A 22,800-nucleotide genomic window follows, 5' to 3' on the forward strand; every position below is an offset into this window, starting at 1 on the left:
CAGAGCAGAGGCAGCGGACTGCCATACATGAGTTGCTAGGCAGCGGAGGGGTTATGCTGTTCATGACCTATCCTTCCACAGAGAGCTGGGCTGCTGGGGTTACCTCACAACTCAGACATATCCACATAGAGCCAAAAACTGAGAGTTGGAGCTTGTTTGTGTAAAACTAATGAGACAGTAAGAACAGGGTAAAAGACAAGTATCCATATTACATACGTGGGTGATAAATACTGCAACTGTATATACAGTAGACGTCGGGCCCAGAGTTTACTTACGACGTGAGGGTCTTTAACAAGGCCACTGTCAATGCTAATTGGCCAAACGTTTTTATGGTTGAATTTGGTTGGCTTAATGGAGTCCAAATGAAGCCGTTTTACATTTAGCAGACACTCCAGAGTGAATTACACTTAGTGAATTCATTTTAAGATAACTAGCTGGGACACCCACATATCACAGGCATAGAAAGCAAATGTTTACCTTAATAAAGTAGCTATCCGTAGAGTCAGATGTGGCCCTCATAAAGAAGTGTGTGTAATCAAAGTGTTAACACACAAATATCCCGTGTGATAACTACACACAGCCAAAGACTCTGCGGCTACAGACTTGTAGATGGATGATTTACACTGCAGCCCTATGAGGGAGTACAGTGGTTGAGGCAGCCTTGGCGAAGGCATTGAGGTGGCAGAGGGAGATGAGATGCAGAGTCTGGTAAGAACTGTGTGGCTGCTGCCTGCTCTTCAACAACTGTTTGGATTGGTCTACTAGAAGATCTACTGTACAGTCAGTGCAAGTGTGTTGGCTAAGCCAAAGTGTCTGCAGCAGTACAGGCCTGTTTACTGCCTGCCTAGCCTTGGGGACCCTGGTGCAGGCTGCCTCCTCTAGAACAGCTGGCCTCAATTACTGAGTCAAATCCCCATCCAATTCCACATGGCCTGAACTCAATGGATGATACAAAGCCCTCTGAAACACACCCTCTACTCTATTGCGTGCACTGACATGCAAAGCTTTATAACTACTGTTATGATCACTGTTATCATATTAACCCAACTAACCTTTAGCATGTGTTAAAGTGTAGCTTGCTATTATATTCAAAAGTTGGGAGTACAGTTCATACTGTATAGATAGAGAATGAGGAGTACATGTTGCAGCATACGACTGCACTGTAATCAAATGCTGCAGTGTGAAGGCTGGGGCTGGCTAGCAAGCTGAAGATCTATCACTGGCAGCCCACCATGGCAGAGAATAATCAAGTTATCCATTGATGTAATGGGAAACAAGGCCCATTGTTTTAGCATGCATGGCCACGGATGTGCCTGGACCCTATAGGATAATACTGGTGAAGGCCTGGCCTGGCTGTGACTCCCTCAGCCCAGAACTACAGGAAGAGGAGCATTATATGTGGAGATTCTGGAGTGCCAATTAAAATGGAGGTTTCATCCAGAATGAAATTCCTTTTTTATCTCCTTTGGATGGTTTGAGATTTCTAAGGAATAAAGAGGAAAATCTTTTTCGCTTGCATATTCTAAGAAGGGTATTTATATCCTAAGGCTATCCAATCAGAGCGTGAACCTAAAACGCAGCAGGAGTCGGTTTTGGAAAGATTACGATGAGAAAGAGACAGGATGGAGTAGTATAAGATCTGGGAATAAAAACTTGGCAAGAATGGATGTGTACTGAATAAAAATATAAACACAACATGTGAAGTGTTGGTCCCGTGTTTCATGAGCTGAAACAGAAGATCCCAGAAATGTTCAATATGCACAAAAAGCTAAGAATTAAAAAGGTATGGTTGGATTATTATTCATCTTAATTTAAGACAAATACTGGAAACAATAGAACACTATGCAAAATCTGGGAAACCAGGCCTGGTATTCATCGCTGACTTTGAAAAGGCTTTTGATAAAGTACGACTGGAATATTTCAATTTTGGAGAATATGTCATACAATGGGGTTAAGGTTATGCATAGTAACCCTAGGTGTAAAATAGTAAATAATGTCTACTTCTCAGAAGGTATTAAACTGTCAAGAGGAGTAAAACATGGTTGACCTCTATCGTCATATTGTCACGCCCTGACCTTAGTTATCTTTGTTTTCTTTATTATTTTGGTTAGGTCAGGGTGTGATGAGGGTGGTTTGTTCAGTTTTTGTATTGTCTAGGGTTTTTTGTATGTCTAGGGGATTTTCTAAGTCTAGGTGTTTGTCTATGGTTGCCTAGGTTGGTTCTCAGAGGCAGCTGTTTATCGTTGTCTCTGATTGGGGACCATATTTAGGTAGCCATATTCCTTGGGTAGTTTGTGGGTTCTTATTCTACGTTTAGTTGCCTGTCTGCACTAGCCATATTAGCTTCACGGTTCGTTTTGTTGTTTTGATTAGTTTGTTCAGTGTTCTTTCTTTAATTAAAGAAGTACAGTATATCACAAAAGTGAGTACACCACTCACATTTTTGGAAATATTTGAGTATATCTTTTCATTTGACAACACTGTGACTGTACAGCTTGTATAACAGTGTAAATTTTCTGTCCCTTCAAAATAACTCAACACACAGCCATTAATGTCTAAACAGCTGGCAACAAAAGTGAGTACACCCCTAAGTGAAAATGTCCAAATTGGGCCCAATTAGCCATTTCCCCTCCCCGGTGTCATGTGACTCGTTAGTGTTACAAGGACTCAGGTGTGAATGGGGAGCAGGTGTGTTAAATTTGGTGTCATCGCTCTCACACTCCCTCACACTGAATGGTCACTGGAAGTTCAACATGGCACCTCACGGCAAAGAACTCTCTGAGGATCTGAAAAAAATAATTGTTGCTCTACATAAAGATGGTCTGGGCTATAAGAAGATTGCCAAGACCCTGAAACTGAGCTGCAGCACGGTGGCCAAGACCATACAGCGGTTTAACTGGACCGGTTCCACTCAGAACAGGCCTCGCCATGGTCGGCCAAAGAAGTTGAGTGCACGTGCTCAGCGTCATATCCAGAGGTTGTATTTGGGAAATAGACGTATGAGTGCTGCCAGCATTGCTGCAGAGGTTGAAGGGGTGGGGGGTCAGCCTGTCAGTACTCAGACCATACGCCGTACACTGCATCAAATTGGTCTGCATGGCTGTCGTCCCAGAAGGAAGCTTCTTCTAAAGATGATGCACAAGAAAGCCTGCAAACAGTTTGCTGAAGACAAGCAGACTAAGGACATGGATTACTGGAACCATGTCCTGTGGTCTGATGAGACCAAGATAAACGTATTTGGTTCAGATGGTGTCAAGCGTGTGTGGTGGCAACCAGGTGAAGAGTACAAAGACAAGTGTGTCTTGCCTACAGTCAAGCATGGTGGTGAGAGTGTAATGGTCTAGGGCTGCATGATTGCTGACGGCACTGGGGAGCTACAGTTCATTGAGTGAATCATGAATGCCAGCATGTACTGTGACTTACTGAAGCAGAGCATGATCCCCTCCCTTCGGAGACTGGGCCGCAGGGCAGTATTCTAACATGATAACGACCCCAAACACACCTCCAAGACGACCACTGCCTTGCTAAAGAAGCTGAGGGTAAAGGTGATGGACTGGCCAAGCATATCTCCAGACCTAAACCCTATTGAGCATCTGTGGGGCATCCTCAAACGGATGGTGGAGGAGTGCAAGGTCTCTAACATCCACCAGCTCCGTGATGTCGTCATGAAGGACTCCAGTGGCAACCTGTGAAGCTCTGGTGAACTCCATGCCCAAGAGGGTTAAGGCAGTGCTGGGAAATGATGGTGGCCACACAAAATATTGACACTTTGGGCCCAATTTGGACATTTTCACTTAGGGGTGTACTCACTTTTGTTGTCAGCGGGTTAGACATTAATGGCTGTGTGTTGAGTTATTTTGAGGGGACAGCAAATGTACACTGTTATACAAGCTGTACACTCACTACTTTACATTGTAGCAAAGTGTCATTTCTTTAGTGTTGTCACATTAAAAGATATACTCAAATATTTCCAAAAATGTGAGGGGTGTACTCACTTTTGTGATATACTGTATGTACGCTTACAATGCTGCGCCTTGGTCTCCTCTTTATGACGACCGTGACACATATCTATTTATTATGGCCATCGAAATGTTAGCTATTCAAATCAGATCCATCAATAATTTCAAGGGACTAGAAATCCAAGGCTTAAAAACAAAGGTCATTGTACGCTGATTCATGTTTTGTCTTTTAAATACACAATAAGGATCCCTCCACAGCCTCATAGAGGATCTAAATAATTTTTCTAACTTCTCCAGATTACAACCAAATTATGATAAGTGAACTTACTACATTACGTATTGGATCACAAAAAATACAACTTTTACATTACCGTGTAGTTTACTAATAAAATGGTCTGACGGTGAAGTGGACATATTCATATCCCGAAAGAAATGGTCTCACTACAATACATTTTAATAGATAAGATCTTGCTACCATGGAAAGGAAAATACATGTCTATTTGTGGACAAATCACCCTGATGAACTCTTTAGTCATATCTGTCACGATCGTTATAATGAATGTCGGACCAAGGCACAGCGTACGTAGAGTTCCACATGTTTTATTGAAATGAAACTCACAAAAACAATAGAAAAAAAACGTGAAGTCATGGAGTGCTCACAGGCTCACACTACACGCAAACAAGATCCCACAAAACACAGTGGGAGAAATGGCTGCCTAAATATGAACCCCAATCAGAGACCATGATAAACAGTCTCTGATTGGGAACTATGCCAGGCCAACAGACTTACAATAACCTAGATAACCCACCCTAGTCACACCCCGACCTAACCACCATAGAGAATAGAAGGCTCTCTATGGTCAGGGCGTTACAATATCCCAGTTTACATATTTGCTTAGGGCCTTGACTACACCTAGCGACTTGTTTTCTAAATGATATGAGCAAAACATATTTAATTTTATTTGGAAAGGTAAGCCAGACAAAATTCAACGGGCCTATTTATATAATTAATATGAAATCGGAGGGAAGAAATGATTCAATATGAAAGCATAGATCTCTCACTGAAGGCTTCAGTCATACAAAAGCTATACTTAAGTCCGAACAGGTTCACAAGCATATTACTAAGAATGTCTCACCCCATGTTCAAAAATGGCCTTTTCCCCTTTATTCAGATTACAACCTTTCACTTTTGGTTATTTGAAAATGAAAAAATCCCCAAAATATTGCTATTTTTAAAACAGCCTTAGAAAGTTGGTAGCAATTTCAGGTTAATCCACCAGAAAAGACAGAACAAATATTACAAAAAATATTATGGTTCAAATCAAATATGCTAATTGATTATAAAATATATATTCCTAGGAAAACAAACTGTATAATCTTTGTAAATAATATCATAAATACAACTAGTGTAGTTATGTCACACATGCAGCTAATAAAAATATACGAAAATGTTTGCTCTACTCAAAATTACAACCAACTATTTGCAGCATTATCGCAAAAATGGAAGAGGCCATCGGATGTGGGAGAAAGTATGGAACTTGTCTGTCGGCCCTGCATTAAAGACCAAAATTGGTTAAAGAAAATTGTAATAAATAAAAAAAGTATACCAGTTTCATTTAAGGAGCAAAATAAATGACAGCTGTGCCATATAGATAGCAAAATAGTTGGGAAGCGATTTTCGATGTACCGTTTCCATGAACTGATACACAAAACTACGCTGTATTCAAAATGTTGAGTTTTTATATTTAAATTATTATACAAACTTCTTGCAACTTATAGAATGTTATATATATGGGGGATACAACCATCCCAGCTCTGCAAATTTTGCTGTGAAGAGACAGAAGCATTAAATCATTTGTTTTGGTAATGTCTATATGTAGCTTGTTTTTGGTCCCAGGTTCAGGAATGGCTGAAGAATTGCAACATTTACCTGGAGCTAACTCTGCAAATAGCACTGCTGGGTGATTTAAAAAGTCATAGTCAAATCAATGAATAATATAAAACTCTTAGCAAAAATGTTTATCTTTCATTTACAATCTGTAGAATTTATGTGAATAGAAAGGTTCAGAATTTCTGTGAAATCACAGCAGAGTTGAAAAGACCTGACTGCCCTTGACCAGCACAAAAACATCCTGTGGCGTTCTAGATTAGCATCGAATAGCCCCCGTGATATGCAACTTTTCAGGGAAGTTAGGAACCAATATACAGTGAGGCAAAAAAGTATTTAGTCAGCCACCAATTGTGCAAGTTCTCCCATTTAAAAAGATGAGAGAGGCCTGTAATTTTCATCATAGGTACACTTCAACTATGACGGACAAAATGAGAAAAGAAATCAAGAAAATCACATTGTAGGATTTTTAATGAATGTATTTGCAAATTATGGTGGAAAATAAGTATTGGCAGTCTCTATGGGGGTGCCACAGGGTTCAATTCTCAGGCCGACTCTCTTCTCTGTATACATCAATGATGTCGCTCTTGCTGCTGGTGATTCTCTGATTCACCTCTACGCAGACGACACCATTCTGTATACTTCTGGCCCTTCTTGTTAACTAACCTCCAGACAAGCTTCAATGCCATACCACTCTCATTCCGTGGCCTCCAACTGCTCTTAAATGCAAGTAAAACTAAATGCATGCTCTTCAACCGATCACTGCCAGCACCTGTCCGCCCGTCCAGCATCACTACTCTGGACGGTTCTGACTTAGAATATGTGGACAACTACAAATACCTAGGTGTCTGGTTAGACTGTAAACTCTCCTTCCAGACTCACATTAAACATCTCCAATCCAAAATTAAATCTAGAATCGGCTTCCTATTTCGCAACAAAGCATCCTTCACTCATTCTGCCAAACATACCTTCGTAAAACTGACTATCCTACTGATTCTCGACTTCGGCGATGTCATTTACAAAATAGCCTTCAACACTCTACTCAAGAAATTGGATGCAGTCTATCACAGTGCCATCCGTTTTGTCACCAAAGCCCCATATACTACCCACCACTGCGACCTGTGCACTCTCATTGGCTGCCCCTCGCTTCATACTCGTCGCCAAACCCACTGGACACAGGTCATCTATAAGTATTTGCTAGGTAAATCCCCGCCTTATCTCAGCTCACTGGTCACCATAGCAGCACCCACCTGTAGCACACGCTCCAGCAGGTATATTTCACTGGTCACCCCATAGCCAATTCCTCCTTTGGCTGCCTTTCCTTCCAGTTCTCTGCTGCCAATGATGGGAACGAACTGCAAAAATCACTGAAGCTGATTTAACTTTAACCACCAGCTGTCAGAGCAGCTCACAGATCACTGCACCTGTACATAGCCCATCTGTAAATAGCCCATCCAACTACCTCATCCCAAAACTGTATTTATTTATTTATTTTGCTCCTTTACACCCCAGTATCTCTTCTTGCACATCTTCCGCACATCTATTACTCCAGTGTTTAATTGCTATATTGTAATTACTTCGCCACTATGGCCTATTTATTGCCTTACCTCCCATATCTTACCTCATTTGCACACACTGTATATAGACATTTTCTACTGTATTATTGATTGTATGTTTGTTTATTCCATGTGTAACTCTGTGTTGTTGTTTGTGTCGAACTGCTTTGCTTTATCTTGGCCAGGTCGCAGTTGTAAATGAGAACTTGTTCTCAACATGCCTACCTGGTTAAATAAAGGTGAAATAAAAATGTAATAAAAATATGGCAAATAGAAATAAAAACTGGATGTTGTTCAGAGATAGATTCGAGGAGTTGAGTGGAGCTGAAGGGTGGGACTAAAAATAAACAAAAGATAACTATTGTAAAATATACTGTCTACGTATAATATATATAGTATATATAAGCTGGAAGTAGAAGTCTACGTTTTGTTGTCCATTAGTTTACTCCAATTAGGAAGGGTGGTAGGGTTAGGGGAAAATAACGGAGGAAAATATACAGCACCAGTCAAAAGTTTGGCCTGATTCACACAGTCTCCTGTGAACAGTTGATGTTGAGATGTGTCTGTTACTTGAACTCTGCAGCAGTATGTATAATAATATGGAATAATATGGACCTCTGAATGCACTGTATATAATCAAGGGCTTTCTTTATTTACTTCTTTCTACATTGTAGAATAATAGTGAAGACATCAAAACTATGAAATAACACATATGGAATCATGTAGTAACCAAAAAAGTGTTAAACAAATCAAAATGTTTTTTATATTCGAGATTCTTCAAAGTAGCCACCCTTTTCCTTGACGACAGCTTTGCACACTCTTGGCATTCTCTCAACCAGCTTCACCTGGAATGCTTTTACAACAATCTTGAAGGAGTTCCCACATATGCTGAGCACTCGTTGGCTGCTTTTCCTTCACTCTGCCTTCCAACTCTTCCCAATCCATCTTAATTGGGTTGAGGTCGGGAAATTGTGGATGCCAGGTCATCTGATGGAGCACTCCATCACTCTCCTTCTTGATCAAATAGCCCTTACACAGCCTGGATGTGTGTTTTGGGTCATTGTCCTGTTGAAATACAAATGATAGTCCCACTAAGCACAAACCAGATGGGATGGTATATTGCTGCAGAAATCTGTGGTAGCCATGCTGGTTAAGTGTGCCTTGAATTCTAAATAAATCACAGACAGTGTCACCAGCAAAGCACCCCAACACCATCACACCTCCTCCTCCATGCTTCACGGTGGGAACCACACACGCGGAGATCATCTGTTCACCTGCTCTGAGTCTCACAAAGACACGGCAGTTGGAACCAAAAATCTCAAATTTGGACTCATCAGACCAAAGGACAGATTTCCACCGGTCTAATATCCATTGCTCGTGTTTCTTGACCCAAGCAAGTCTCTTCTTATTATTGTTGTCCTTAAGTAGTGGTTTCTTTACAGCAATTTGACCATGAAGGCCTGATTCACAGTCTCCTCTGAACAGTTGATGTTGAGATTTGTCTGTTACTTGAACTCAGTGAAGAATTTATTTGGGCTGCAATCTGAGGTGCAGTTAACTCTAATGAACGTATCCTCTACAGCAGAGGTAACTCTAGGTATTCTATTATTGTAGTGGTCCTAATGAGAGCCAGTTTCATCATAGCATTTGATGGTTTTTGTGACTGCACTTGAAGAAACTTTCAAAGTTCTTGAAATGTTCTGGATTGACTGACCTTCATGTCTTAAAATAATGATGGACTGTCATTTCTCTTTGCTTATTTGGACAGTTATTGCCATAATATGGACTTGGTCTTTTACCAAATAGGGCTATCTTCTGTATACCACCCCTACCATGTCACAACACAACCGATTGGCTCAAACACATTAAGAAGGAAAGAAATTCCATAAATTACCTTTTAACACCTGTTAATTGAAATGCATTCCAGGTGACTACCTCATGAAGCTGGTTGAGAGAATGCCAAGAGTGTGCAAAGCAGTCATCAAGGCAAAGGGTGGCTACTTTGAAGAATCTCAAATCTCAAATATATTTTTATTTGTTTAAAACGTTTTTGGTTACTACATGATTCCATTTGTGTTATTTCATAGTTCTGATGTCTTCACTATTATTCTACAATGCAAAAAATAGTTGGAATGAGTAGGTGTGTCCAAAATTTGGACTGGTACTGTATATATTTACCCCAAAATATATGGGGGATTGGAAGTGATGCAGACAATAATATTGATGGAATCCATAATCTATCTGCAATATTAAAGCTGATCTACCCCTAAAAAAAGTATATATATTTTTTTAAATAAGCATATTTCTCAAAAATGTTTGCACAAATTTGTTTACATCCCTGTTAGTGACCATTTCTCATTTGACAAGATAATCCATCCACCTGACAGGTGTGGCATATCAAGAAGCTGATTAAATAGCATTATCATTACACAGGTGCACCTTGTGCTGGAGAAAATAAAAGGCCACTCTAAATTGTGCAGTTTTGTCACACAACACAGATGTCTCAAGTTTTGAGGGAGCGTGCAATTGGAATGCTGACTGCATTAATGTCCACCAGAACTGTTGGCAGATAATTTAATGCTAATTTCTCTACCATACGCCACCTCCAATGTCATTTTAGAGAATTTGGCAGTACGTCCAACTGACCTAACACACCACAGACCATGTTGAACCACACCAGTCTAGGACCTCCACATCCGGCTTCTTCACCTGCAGGATCGTCTGAGACAAGCCACCCGGACAGCTGATGAAACTATATAATTACTGCACAAACTGGCAGAAACCGTCTCATGGAAGCTCATCTGCGTGCTCGTCATCCTCACCAGGGTCTGGACCTGACTGCAGTTCAGCGTCGTAACCGACTTCAGTGGGAAAATGCTCACTTTCGATGGCCACTGGCTCGCTGGAGAAGTGTGCTCTTCACAGAGGAATCCGTTTCAACTGTACCGGAAATATGGCAGACAGCGTGTATGGTGTCGTGTGGGCGAGCAGTTTGCTGATGTTAACGTTGTGAACAGTGTGCCCCATGACGGCGGTGGCCTTATGGTATGGGCAGGCATGAGCTACGGAAAATGAACACTATCGCATTTTATCGATGGCTATTTTAATGACGAGATCCTGAGGCCCATTGTCGTGCCATTCATCCGCCACAATCACCTCATGTTTGAGAACGATAATGCTCTGCCCCATGTTGAAAGGATCTGTACACAATTCCTGGAAGCTGAAAATGTCTCAGTTCTTCCATGGTCTGCACACTGACCAGACATGTCACCAGTGGAGGCTGCTGAGGGGAAGACAGCTCATAATAATGTCTGGAACGGAGTAAATGGAAAGGCATCAAACCATGTGTTTGATGTATTTGATACCATTCCCCTATTCCGCTCCAGCCATTATTACAAGCCCCAATTAAGGTCCCGCCAACCTCCTGTGCATGTCACCCATTGAGCATGCTTGGTATGCTCTGGGTCAACGTGTACGACAGCATGTTCCAGTTCCCTCCAATAGCCAGCAACTTCGCACAGCCATTGAAGAGGAGTGGGACAACATTCCACAGGCCACAATCAACAGCCTGATCAACTCTATGTGAAGGAGATGTGTCGCGCTGCCTGAGGGAAATGGTGGTCACACCAGATACTGACTGGGTTTCTGATCCACGCTCCTACTTTTTTTCTACAGGTATCTGTATTCCCAGTCAAGGGAAATCCATAGATAAGGGCCTAATGAATTTATTTTAATTGACTGATTTCCTTAAATGAAATGAAATTGTTGCATGTTGTGTTTAATTTTTGTTCAGGGTAACTTCATGTGTACTCAATAAGTTCACACGCTCTCAGGCAATTAAAAAATAAATTCACCCAAGCACACACACAAACATAGAGTAGACACGTGTTTGCAAGGCAAGTAGACCCACAAACACACGCCCGCACACACACTCTCTCCCTCGCTGCCTCAGATGCAGTTTAAATGTTTGTCTCAGTTTGAAGCTAGGTGGTCTCTCGCCATGTTGTCGTCTCATCTCTGCAGGGAGGGAAACTCACTTGAACTGGTGGTGTTCTCTGGAGCTGCGGATCTTGTTGGAGAATCGCTCGGCCAGTTTCTCCAGGCTGCGGGAGTACTCCAGCTGGATCTCAGCCTTGCGGCGGAAGAAGTCCTGCAGGTCCTGCAGCAGCTGGATACGAGACTCGGACTGCTGCTCCAGGCATTTGAACTGCTCCACCAGCTGGTTACGGATCTCTGTGTATCAAAACACAAAACATAAAGTTGGCAAGAGTCAATCAGTCATAACAGGGTCATCATCTCCAACAGGGGGAGGGATTCAATCAACCCTTCCTTCACTATGTTTTCTATCTTTGCTGACACGTGCTCAACAAACGTCTCTGAAACCATCTGAGAAGAGTTCATGTATTTGCTGTTTTACACCACCCCAAATCATAGTGGATTTATTCAAAAGGGATTTTAAAAAAGTGCAAAAGAGACATTTAATACTTTATCTTATTATGGGTTTATAATAATTCTGTTATGATATTTGTGCCAAGGATTATTTTCCAACTGTGAAATAGGTTACGGATGGCAGGGAAATCTCATTAACTCACAGTTTCTTATTTTTTAAACCGGGCATGTTTTCCCTCAAATTGCTGCCAATAGCTTTGTAAGTGAATATTTTGTAAAGTTAGTGTGGGAGAGGTAGAGAAATGATTGTTATCGATCAATAATGACAAACCTGGCATTGACAACTTAGATGGAAAGCTACTGAGGCTGGTATCTGACTCTATGCCCACTCTTTTCTGTCATGTATTTAATCTGAGTCTAGAGGAAGGTGTTTGCCCTCAGGCCTGGAGGGAAGCCAAAGTAATTCCGCTACCCAAGAGTGGTAAAGTGGCCTTTACTGGTTCTAACAGCAGACCTATCAGCTTGTTGCCAGCTCTTAGCAAACTGTTGGAAAAAATAGTGTTTGACAAAATGTGACCCGTTTCAAGAGACTAGGCATATGGCGCACGTCATTACTTCAAAGCATAAGAATTTCAAGCCCAGTTGGTTTAGCCATGGAAAAAGAAAGGAAGTGTCCCGCTAGCGGTGATTGGCTGAGATAATGGATGAACTAGACATGCTGAGAGATGAGTTCGGATTGGTCTGCCATGTAGCAGACCAATCCGACCTCACTAATACTCTTGTGACTGAATGGAAGCAAGTCTCCGCAGCAATGTTCCAACATCTAGTGGAAAGCCTTCCCAGAAGAGTGGAGGCTGTTATAGCAGCAAAAGGGAAACCAACTCCATATTAATGCCCATGATTTTGGAAGGAGATGTTTGACGAGCAGGTGTCCACATACTTTTGGTCATGTAGTCTATTTTTGATATTGCTACTATGCAAGTACCCACTTCACTGTACCGTTTACACCTTCTGTATCCTGTGCATGTGACAAATAAACGTAGATTTATTTGATATAGTGTGTGTTTACCTTAGACAGTAATGTGAAGAACAACATGACCTGCACCAAAGTCAGATTGGGATATAGGCCAAGGTCTAGATAAAGTGTATTTCTACTACTACTTTCACCACTTTTAGTCTTGAAATCTTCGGTTGTTTACTTCACTACCTTACTCACTCTGCTCAGCACATGGCCTCACATGTGACTCCTTAAATAATTCAAAATATATAGATTCAATTGAGAGAGAGAGAGAGAGAGAGAGAGAGAGAGAGAGAGAGAGAGAGGTCTGTCCATAATAAAGAGATGCTCTGCTGTTTTGACTCCAACCTTCTCCAAAAAGCAAGGTCCTGCAGGCTCTAGTTTAGTTTAATCTTGATTATTGTCCAGTCATGCGGTCAAATGCTGAAAAGAAAGACCTTGTTAAGCTGCAGCTGGCCCATAATGGAGCAGCACGTCTTGCTCTTTATTGTAATCAGAGGGCTGATATAAATACTATGCATGCCAGCCTCTCTTGGCTAACTGTATTAACTGTATCACTTCTTCCTTTTATAAGAAACATTTATGTGTTGAAAATTCCAAATTGTTTACATAGTCAACTTACACACAGCTCTGACATACACACTGTGTAGGTTATGTGTGCCTTTTTTTAAATACATGTTGTTCTGTCCTTGAGTTGTTCTGTCTATTAATGCTCTTTATTATGTCATGTTTCATGTTTTGTGTGGACTCCAGGAAGAGTAGCTGCTGCTTTCGCAACAGCTAATGGGGATCCTAATAAAATTCCAAAAGTTGGCTGGAAAATAACGGTTTTCACCTTGCACACCTAACAACCATGAAATGTCTGGTCACATATTTCCAAGCAGCTCACTGTGTTAACAACGTGTTTCTCTCTCTAACAACCCTCAGGCAAAGCTGTCAATCAGCACCACACATGTCTGAAAGAGCTGTAAGCTTAATGTTGTTGGTCCCTGAGTTGTAGAGTAGTAGTCTTTTCTGTTTTCAAACAGACTTTGTTAACCCTACTTCCACCCTGGGCTATTGAACATCTCTTTAGGAAGATGAGACCCGACCGACCGCCTGCTGAATATAATGTAGTGTAATGGCTCCAGAGCTGAGCTGAACTAAGATGAGTTGTGTGAGAACTGGCATCAGGAAGTCCTACAGCAGTGGACCTAGAATCAAACTGCTGTCAATGAGTAAGTAGGTGCATCAAACCCTCGCTTGGACTAAATCCTGTATCAGAAGCAACCAGCATCTATGAGGGGAACCTGACACTAGCAGTCTCACTGCAGATCCTTGATGCTGGTCTGTACCCAGGAGAGAAACCTGTCACGTTCTGACCTTAATTTCCTTTGTTTTGTATTTATTTAGTATGGTCAGGGCGTGAGTTGGGTGGGTTGTCTATGTTTGTTTTTCTAGGTTTTGGGAATTTCAATGTTTCGGCCTAGTATGGTTCTCAATCAGAGGCAGGTGTCATTAGTTGTCTCTGATTGAGAATCATACTTAGGTAGCCTGGGTTTCACTGTGTGTTGGTGGGTGATTGTTTCCGTGTCTGTGTTTGTTCGCCACACGGTACTGTTTCGGTTTTGTTCACGTTTATTGTTTTGTATTCATTGAGTGTTCAGTTTATATTTTTAAATAAACAACCATGGACACTTACCACGCCGCATCTTGGTCCGATCCTTGCTACACCTCCTCTTCATACGAAGAGGAGGAAAACCTTTACAGAATCACCCACCCACCAAGGACCGAGCGGCGTGGTAAAAAACCGCAGCGACGACAGCAGCAGCAGCAGCAGCAACAGCGGCCAGCATCACAGGACTCCTGGACATGGGAGCAGATACTGAACAGAGAGGGACCCTGGGCACAGGCTGGGGAAAATCGCCGTCCTAAAGCAAAGCTGGAGGCAGCGAAAGCTGAGCGGCGTGGTAAAAAACCGCAGCGACGACAGCAGCAGCAGCAGCAACAACAGCGGCCAGCATCAGAGCAGAGTCTGGACTACACGACTTGGGAGGAGATAGACAGGTGGGCGGTCGACCCAGGGAGAGTGCCGGAGCCCGCCTGGGATTCGATGGAGCAGTGCAAGGAAGGCTACAGGAGAATGAGGTTGGCGAAGCCAGCACGGCAGTGCGACAGGTACGAGAGGCAGCCCCAAATTATTTTTGGGGGGGCACACGAGGTGTGGTACTAAGCCAGGTAGCAGACCTGAGCTCACTCCTCGTGCTTATGATAAGCAGCGCATTACTGGTCAGGCACCGTGTTATGCGGTTAAGCGCACGGTGTCGCCAGTGCGTGCCCATAGCCCGGTGCGCTATAGGGCAGCCCCGAGAGTGCCATGCGAGTGTGGGCATTGAGCCAGGGCGTATGGTGCCTGCTCAGCGGGTCTGGTCGCCGGTACGCAGTTTTGGTCCAGGTTATCCTGCGCCGGCTCTGCGTGCTGTGTCTCCGGGCGCTGGGAGGGTGCAGTGCGTCCTCTGCCTGCGCTCCGCTCGTGCCGGGCAAATGTGGGAGTGGAGCCAAAGGGAGAGGTGCGTGTAGTAAGCACTAGATCTCCCGTGCTTACCCACAGCCCGGTTCAACCTGTGCCTGCACTCTGGAGGGTCCGGGCTAGAGTAGTTGTCCAGCCTGGGAAGTGGTGCCAAGGTTGCGCACCAGAGCTCCAGTGCTCCCCACAGCCCAGTCTTTCAGGCTCCTCCTAACACCAAGCCTCCTGAAGGTCTCCCCAGCCTGGTGGTTCCTGTGGCAGCCCCACGCACCAGGCTGTCTCTCTGTCTCCTCCCTGCAGGTGGTCCCGCCTGTCCGGCGCCGCTGCCGGAGCCTCCCGCCTGTCCGGCGCCGCTGCCGGAGCGTCCCGCCTGTCCGGCGCCGCTGCCGGAGCCTCCCGCCTGTCCGGCGCTGCTGCCGGAGCCTCCCGCCTGTCCGGCGCCGCTGCCGGAGCCTCCCGCCTGTCCGGCGCCGCTGCCGGAGCCTCCCGCCTGTCCGGCGCCGCTGCCGGAGCCTCCCGCCTGTCCGGCGCCGCTGCCAGAGCCCCTCAGCCCAGAGGCGCCAGAGCCCCTCAGCCCAGAGGCGCCAGAGCCCCTCAGCCCAGAGGCGCCAGAGCCCCTGTCCCTCTGTCCCGAGCTCCTGTCCCTCTGTCCCGAGCTCCTGCCCCTCTGTCCCGAGCTCCTGCCCCTCTGTCCAGAGCTTCTGCCCCTCTGTCCCGAGCTGCCCCTCTGTCCAGTGGGGTCATTGAGAGGGGTGGCCATGGTGAGAAAGCCACGGAGGCGGACAATAAGGCGGACTAAGACAATGTTGAAGTGGGGTCCGCGTCCCGCGCCAGAACCGCCACCGCGGACAGACGCCCACCCAGACCCTCCCCTATAGGTCAAGGTTTTGCGGCCGGAGTCCGCACCTTTGGGGGGGGGTACTGTCACGTTCTGACCTTAATTTCCTTTGTTTTGTATTTATTTAGTATGGTCAGGGCGTGAGTTGGGTGGGTTGTCTGTTTGTTTTTCTAGGTTTTGGGAATTTCAATGTTTCGGCCTAGTATGGTTCTCAATCAGAGGCAGGTGTCATTAGTTGTCTCTGATTGAGAATCATACTTAGGTAGCCTGGGTTTCACTGTGTGTTGGTGGGTGATTGTTTCCGTGTCTGTGTTTGTTAGCCACACGGTACTGTTTCGGTTTTGTTCACGTTTATTGTTTTGTATTCATTGAGTGTTCAGTTTATGTTTTTAAATAAACAACCATGGACACTTACCACGCCGCATCTTGGTCCGATCCTTGCTACACCTCCTCTTCAGACGAAGAGGAGGAAAACCTTTACAAAACCTGAGTCTTCATCGGCTTTGTAGTGTTGTCATTGAGATCCAACTCTGCCTCGACAAAAGAACAATGACTGACCTATTTTACAGAACAAACCAGCAAACCTGAGATTCCTCTTTCTGATCTGAATAAAAGAACTACAGTAAACAAATGGAATAAAAGGGAAATATTAATATAGTGTATAGTAATACTAACTAGCTACCGGATTGAAAGGTGGTATCACTAGCCAACAGAAAGAGAAAGCCTTGACCTCATGAGTATCCTGTATTCAGCATGCGGGATCAAAGCTTTTTCATGTGTCATAAGGTATGTATTAAAGGCTCTTTATATGGCGGCCTGCAAGAGCCTTCATAGGTCTCCTATAACTAGTACCATCCCTGGAGATGCCCGGCTACTACTACTACAACACACACATTCCATACTTCCAGTGACTGTGAGCCTTTCCCAGAACAAATGACAGACAGTTTTTCCTCCTTTCTTTCCATTAATTTCTATCATTCTCTCGTTTTCCCTCTCAGCACGTAGGCTACCCAGTGGCAAAACGAGCAGAGCTGGGAGAAACGCCCCAGAAAAAGCTGACACTGATTCACATGAATGGCAGGGAGCACTTTTTAAAACACTTGTGAAAAACGGGGGACTGTGAACCAGCAGCTGCAGCGGTGACAGACGATTGAAACTTGGTCACGCATGCCAGAAGAGTGCCCTCGCCTCGTAGAAACCATGAGCAATTGCACAATTATTCCCGTATATTCCCGATTCCTCGTTTTGCACCTCCGCTGTGGTTTATTTAAAGTGTCTGTACCCTCAGTGGTTCTTTTCAATCTGTGAAGAGGAGGAATGGTGTGAATTTTGGCCTGCAGTTACAGACGATGCTTTGCCCTTTTGAACAGTACCAAAACAAGTATTGTAGCCAGCATGACATCAGTTCAAAGAAACCTTTTCAAAATGGACCTTTTAACAGAATCAAAAATGAAACATTCTGGATTATGTGTAAACATCAATGATTTATGGAATGAAAAAGAATCCATGAGATCAAATGTAAACTGCTTTATTATTGGCTGTGGCCCAATTCTGAAAGCAATCAAGTTATTAGAAAAAAAGGAGCTTGTTTGAGTCTGTGAGCACCCTATTTGAAATTAAAATTTGAATTTCAAACAGTGTTGTTGGTTTACTTGTTCAAGCGTATGTATGGATAATAAGCATGGACTACACCCAGTGTTGGAGATAGAGGGAGGGAAGATAGCGGTAATTCAAGTCCCCAAAATGAACAAGAGCTCTACTAATTAGATGTAGTCCATAAGAATAGCCTTTAATTGAAGGGTACAATTTTTATTGGCTTTGACACGGTTGTTTGATTAGGCAATGCAGAAATTACACACGGCAAGCGCACAGCATTTCTTTTCTACACGTGTTTCCATTTGTGGAGATAGGGCTGAGACAGAAATAGCTTGAGGCAATTCTACCAAAATGACATATGATGGAGAGAAGCTACTTACTGAACAACATTTATCCTACAACTGTCACGCCCTGACCATAGAGAGCCTTTGTTTTTCTATGTTATGGTAGGTCAGGGCGTGACTGGGGGGGTTTTCTAGTTATTATTTTCTATGTGGGGTTCTAGTTTAGTTTTTCTATGTTGGTGTTTGGTATGATTCACAATTAGAGGCAGCTGGCTAACGTTGTCTCTAATTTGGGATCATATTTAAGTAGCATTTTTTCCCATCTGTGTTTATGGGATATTGTTTTGAGTTAGTGCACATAGCACCTCTGTAGTCACTGTTTGTTTGTTTGTTTGTTTGTGTGTTTTCTAATAACTATTATGTGGAAACCATATTGCACTGCAGTTTGGTCTGATAATTATTCCAGCGACCGTGACAACAGAGTAGCCCTTTTGTCTATTTACACCACTTCATCTGGGGGTTAACTACCATACACTGAGTTTGATACCTGAGCAAAAATTCCAATTCAGCACAAATACCTAACAGTAAGATAATCAGTGCCGGATGCAGGCCACATTATACATTATATTCAAGTTCAGCCATCAGTGCTCTAGTAAATAAAGAGTGTCAAGAATGCCATTTTATTTTTAGCTCTGCACAATCTTTGAGTTGATCATCAACTATCGTATGTCTCCACAGCATAAATCGATGTCAAATGATCGTACCAATCCAATTACTACTGCACTTTCAAATAATGTGACTTTTCTGGCAAGCCAAAGTGATGAGGCAGTATTACTGTCTCTCCCTGAAAGTTATTGGAGTCACAGGCTTCATTCATTATGCAGTTAAGCATGCAGACAGATGGGCCTTTGTGGAGAGGCAACAATCCACAAGCACTTGTTTATCCCTGAACAGCCTTCTCTGTATTGATGAAACTGTAGGTCTGTGTGGCTGTAACTTGCGTGTCTAGTGAATAAGTCTCTAATAGAGAATGCACTCTGTACAGGCTTGGGCGATATACCACTTATACCGTATACCGGGGTATTTCAAAATGCAGACAGTATGCTTTTCAATACTGTTAAAAAATCAAATAAAACATGTATTGGGAGGGTTGGGGACTACAGCCACTGCTTAAGTTAAGTATATCTATAAGAAATCTAAGATGTGTCAAATAAATGATTTCCTGTTTAGGGCTCAAGCTATGCATTTGGTTGGCTAACTTGCTAGCTAAGAGGCTAGATGTCAAGACCAAGCTTCTTGGTTACAGCAGAGACAGTCAATCCCCTCCTGGACCAAGATCCCTGTTGCCTAAATTGTTTTGTGCATCAAAAATAAGAATAAATACATATATTTATTTGTGCACTTCTGGTAATACCATATACCCTGGTATGTATGGTACAGAAACTGTACATATTTAAATATATATATATAATTAACCTTTATTTAACTAGGCAAGTCAGTTAAAAAAAAAATCTTATTTACAATGATGGCCTACCAAAAGGCAAAAGGCCTCCTGCATTGTTGGGGGATTCAAAAATATATACACTACCATCAAAAGTTTGGGGTTACTCAGAAATGTCCTTGTTTTTGAAAGAAAAGCACATTTTTAGTCCATTAAAATATCAAATTGATCCGAAATACAGTGTAGACATTGTTAATGTTGTAAATGACTATTGTAGCTGGAATCAGCTGATTTTTAATCCAATATCTACATAGGCGTACAGAGGCCCATTATCAGCAACCATCACTCCTGTGTTCCAATGGCACGTTGTGTTAGCTAATCCAAGTTTATCATTTTAAAAGGCAAATTGATCATTAGAAAACCCTTTTGCAATTATTTTAGCTGAAAACTGTTGTGCTGATTAAAGTTTGAGAAACAGACGCCTCACATGTCCTCAACTGGCAGCTTTATTAAATAGTACCTGCAAAACACCAGTCTCAAAGTCAATAGTGAAGAGGCGACTCCAGGACGCTGGCCTTCTAGACAGAGTTCCTCTGTCCAGTGTCTGTGTTCTTCTGCACATCTTAATCTTTTCTTTTTATTGGCCAGTCTGAGATTTGGCTTTTTCTTTGCAACTCTGCCTAGAGGGCCAGCATCCTGGAGTTGCCTCTTCACTGTTGACGTTGAGACTGGTGTTTTGTGGGTACTATTTAATGAAGCTGCCAGCTGAGGACTTGTGAGGCATCTGTTTCTCAAACTAGACACTCTAATGCACTTGTCCTCTTGCTCAGTTGTGCACCGGGGCCTTCCAATCCTCTTTCTATTCTGGTTAGAGCCAGTTTACGCTGTTATGTGAAGGGAGTAGTACACAGCATTGTACGAGATCTTCCTATTCTTGGCAATTTCTCGCATGGAATAGCCTTCATTTCTCCGAACAAGAATAGACTGACGAGTTTCAGAAGAAAGGTATTTGTTTGTGGCCATTTTGAGCCTGTAATCGAATCCACAAATGCTGATGCTCCAGATACTCAACTAGTCTAAAGAAGGACAGTTGTATTGCTTCTTTAATCAGAACAACACTTTTCAGCTGTGCTAACATAATTGCAAAAGGGTTTCTAATGATCAATTAGCCTTTTAAAATTATAAACTTGGATTAGCTAACACAACGTGCCATTGGAACACAGGGGTGATGGTTGCTGATAATGGGCCTCTGTACGCCTATGTAGATATTCCATACAAAATCTTCAGTTTCCAGCTACAATAGTCATTTACAACATTAACAATGTCTACCCTGTATTTCTGATTCATTTGATGTTATTTTAATGGACAAAAAATGTGCTTTTCTTTCAAAAACAAGAACATTTCTAAGTGACCCCAAACTTTTGAACGGTAGTGTATATAGGACAAAACACACATCACGACAAGAGAGACACCACAACACTACATAAAGTGAGACCTAAGACAACAACATGGCATTACATTTACATTTACATTTAAGTCATTTAGCAGACGCTCTTATCCAGAGCGACTTACAAATGGCAGCAACACATGACAACACAGCATGGTAGCAACACCACATGACAACAACATGGCAGCAGCACAACATGTTAGCAGCACAAAACATGTTACAAACATTATTGGGCACAGAAAACAGCATAAAAGCAAGACGGTATGACGGTGTGAAAATATGGACACCGCCCTACTCTAGTATAGTATGAATGCTTCTCTGAAGGTATGACGGTGTGAAAATATGGACACCGCTCTACTCTAGTATAGTATGAATGCTTCTCTGAAGGTATATGACGGTGTGAAAATATGGACACCGCCCTACTCTAGTATAGTATGAATGCTTCTCTGAAGGTATGACGGTGTGAAAATATGGACACCGCCCTACTCTAGTATAGTATGAATGCTTCTCTGAAGGTATGACGGTGTGAAAATATGGACATCGCCCTACTCTAGTATAGTATGAATGCTTCTCTGAAGGTATGACGGTGTGAAAATATGGACACCGCCCTACTCTAGTATAGTATGAATGCTTCTCTGGAGGTATGACTGTGTGAAAATATGGACACCGCCCTACTCTAGTATAGTATGAATGCTTCTCTGGAGGTGTGCTTGAAATACTGTACTGAGGTGCAATTTGCATGCCGGTAAACTCTTACTAATATAAAACATGTCATTCAGTTTATATTGTAGATGACCTCCCACCAGCTCACTAGGAAGTAGATAAGATTTCATGGACCTCAGCTTGGCTCTGCTGTCTCATGCCCATATCTTAACCAGTGTCACATCTCCAATAATTATATATTTAGTTTGGCAGGAATGTCTAAACCACAGTCAATGTTGGACATATTTGAACTTTAAGCACTTGCACTTTGTCATGCAAATGCCGGCCCAGCCAAATTCAGACATTTTAAGACTTGCCACTTATCCTGCCGACTTGTTTGTAATTATTCTGTAAATATTTTTCTGTTATTGTGTTTTTCAATTTTAATATGTGAATTTGTCTGTATGTACTTTTGACTGCTGCTAAATGAATTGCCTCTTGAGGACTAAGTTGTCTGAAATCCCTTGCAACAATGCCTAATTTATCATAACCTTTACAGATAATGAATCCTAATATCACAAGCAATAAAAAAAAAGATTCATTTATTGAAACTGTAATATCAACTGGTTATGTTATATCTTGGAACATAATCTTCAAAAAGGTAGTAAGCTCAGCAGAGTGGCGCTTGCTTGCAGATGCCTTTGCAATGGCATAGCCTTGTTTTGTTCATTTAGCAGACAAGACACTCTTAATTCCCCACCCCACCTATTTTAGTTTGAAGTCATTCACATCTCACATCTGGACCAGTTATTCTTCTTTACTCGTGGTATCTAATTGGTAGTAACACATCTTGTCTCGTCGCTGCAACTCCCGTAGGGACTCAGGAGACGCGAAGGTCAAGAGCCTTGTGTCCGCACTGCTTCTTGACACACCGCCCACTTAACCCAGAAGCCAGCCGCACCAATGTGTCTTAGGAAACACCTTTCACCTGGCGATCGTGTCAGCGTGCATTGTGCCCAGCCCACCACAGGAATTGCTAGAGTGCGGTGGGACAAGAACATCCCTGCCGGTCAAACCCTCTCCTAACCCGGACGACGCTGGGTAAATTGTGCACCGCCCCATGGGTCTCCGGGTCACGGCCGGCTGCGACAGAGCCTGGACTCGAACCAGAATCTCTAGTGGCACCTTAGACCACTGCACCACTCGGGAGGCCCTGGAACAGATATTCTTAAAGAG

General features: G+C 42.9%; 1 protein-coding gene across 1 annotated transcript in view; it reads right to left on the reverse strand.

Moving 5' to 3' along the window:
• Window positions 1-22,800, reverse strand: part of LOC115131492 (SLIT-ROBO Rho GTPase-activating protein 3) — a 173,493-nt gene that overhangs the window by 117,070 nt on the left and 33,623 nt on the right. The window contains exon 2 of the mRNA XM_065001757.1: window positions 11,441-11,636. Coding sequence (XP_064857829.1) covers window positions 11,441-11,636 — 196 coding nt within the window. The remainder of the gene's footprint in view (window positions 1-11,440; window positions 11,637-22,800) is intronic.

Source organism: Oncorhynchus nerka, linkage group LG2, assembly GCF_034236695.1.
Source record: "Oncorhynchus nerka isolate Pitt River linkage group LG2, Oner_Uvic_2.0, whole genome shotgun sequence".
NCBI lineage: Eukaryota > Metazoa > Chordata > Actinopteri > Salmoniformes > Salmonidae > Oncorhynchus > Oncorhynchus nerka.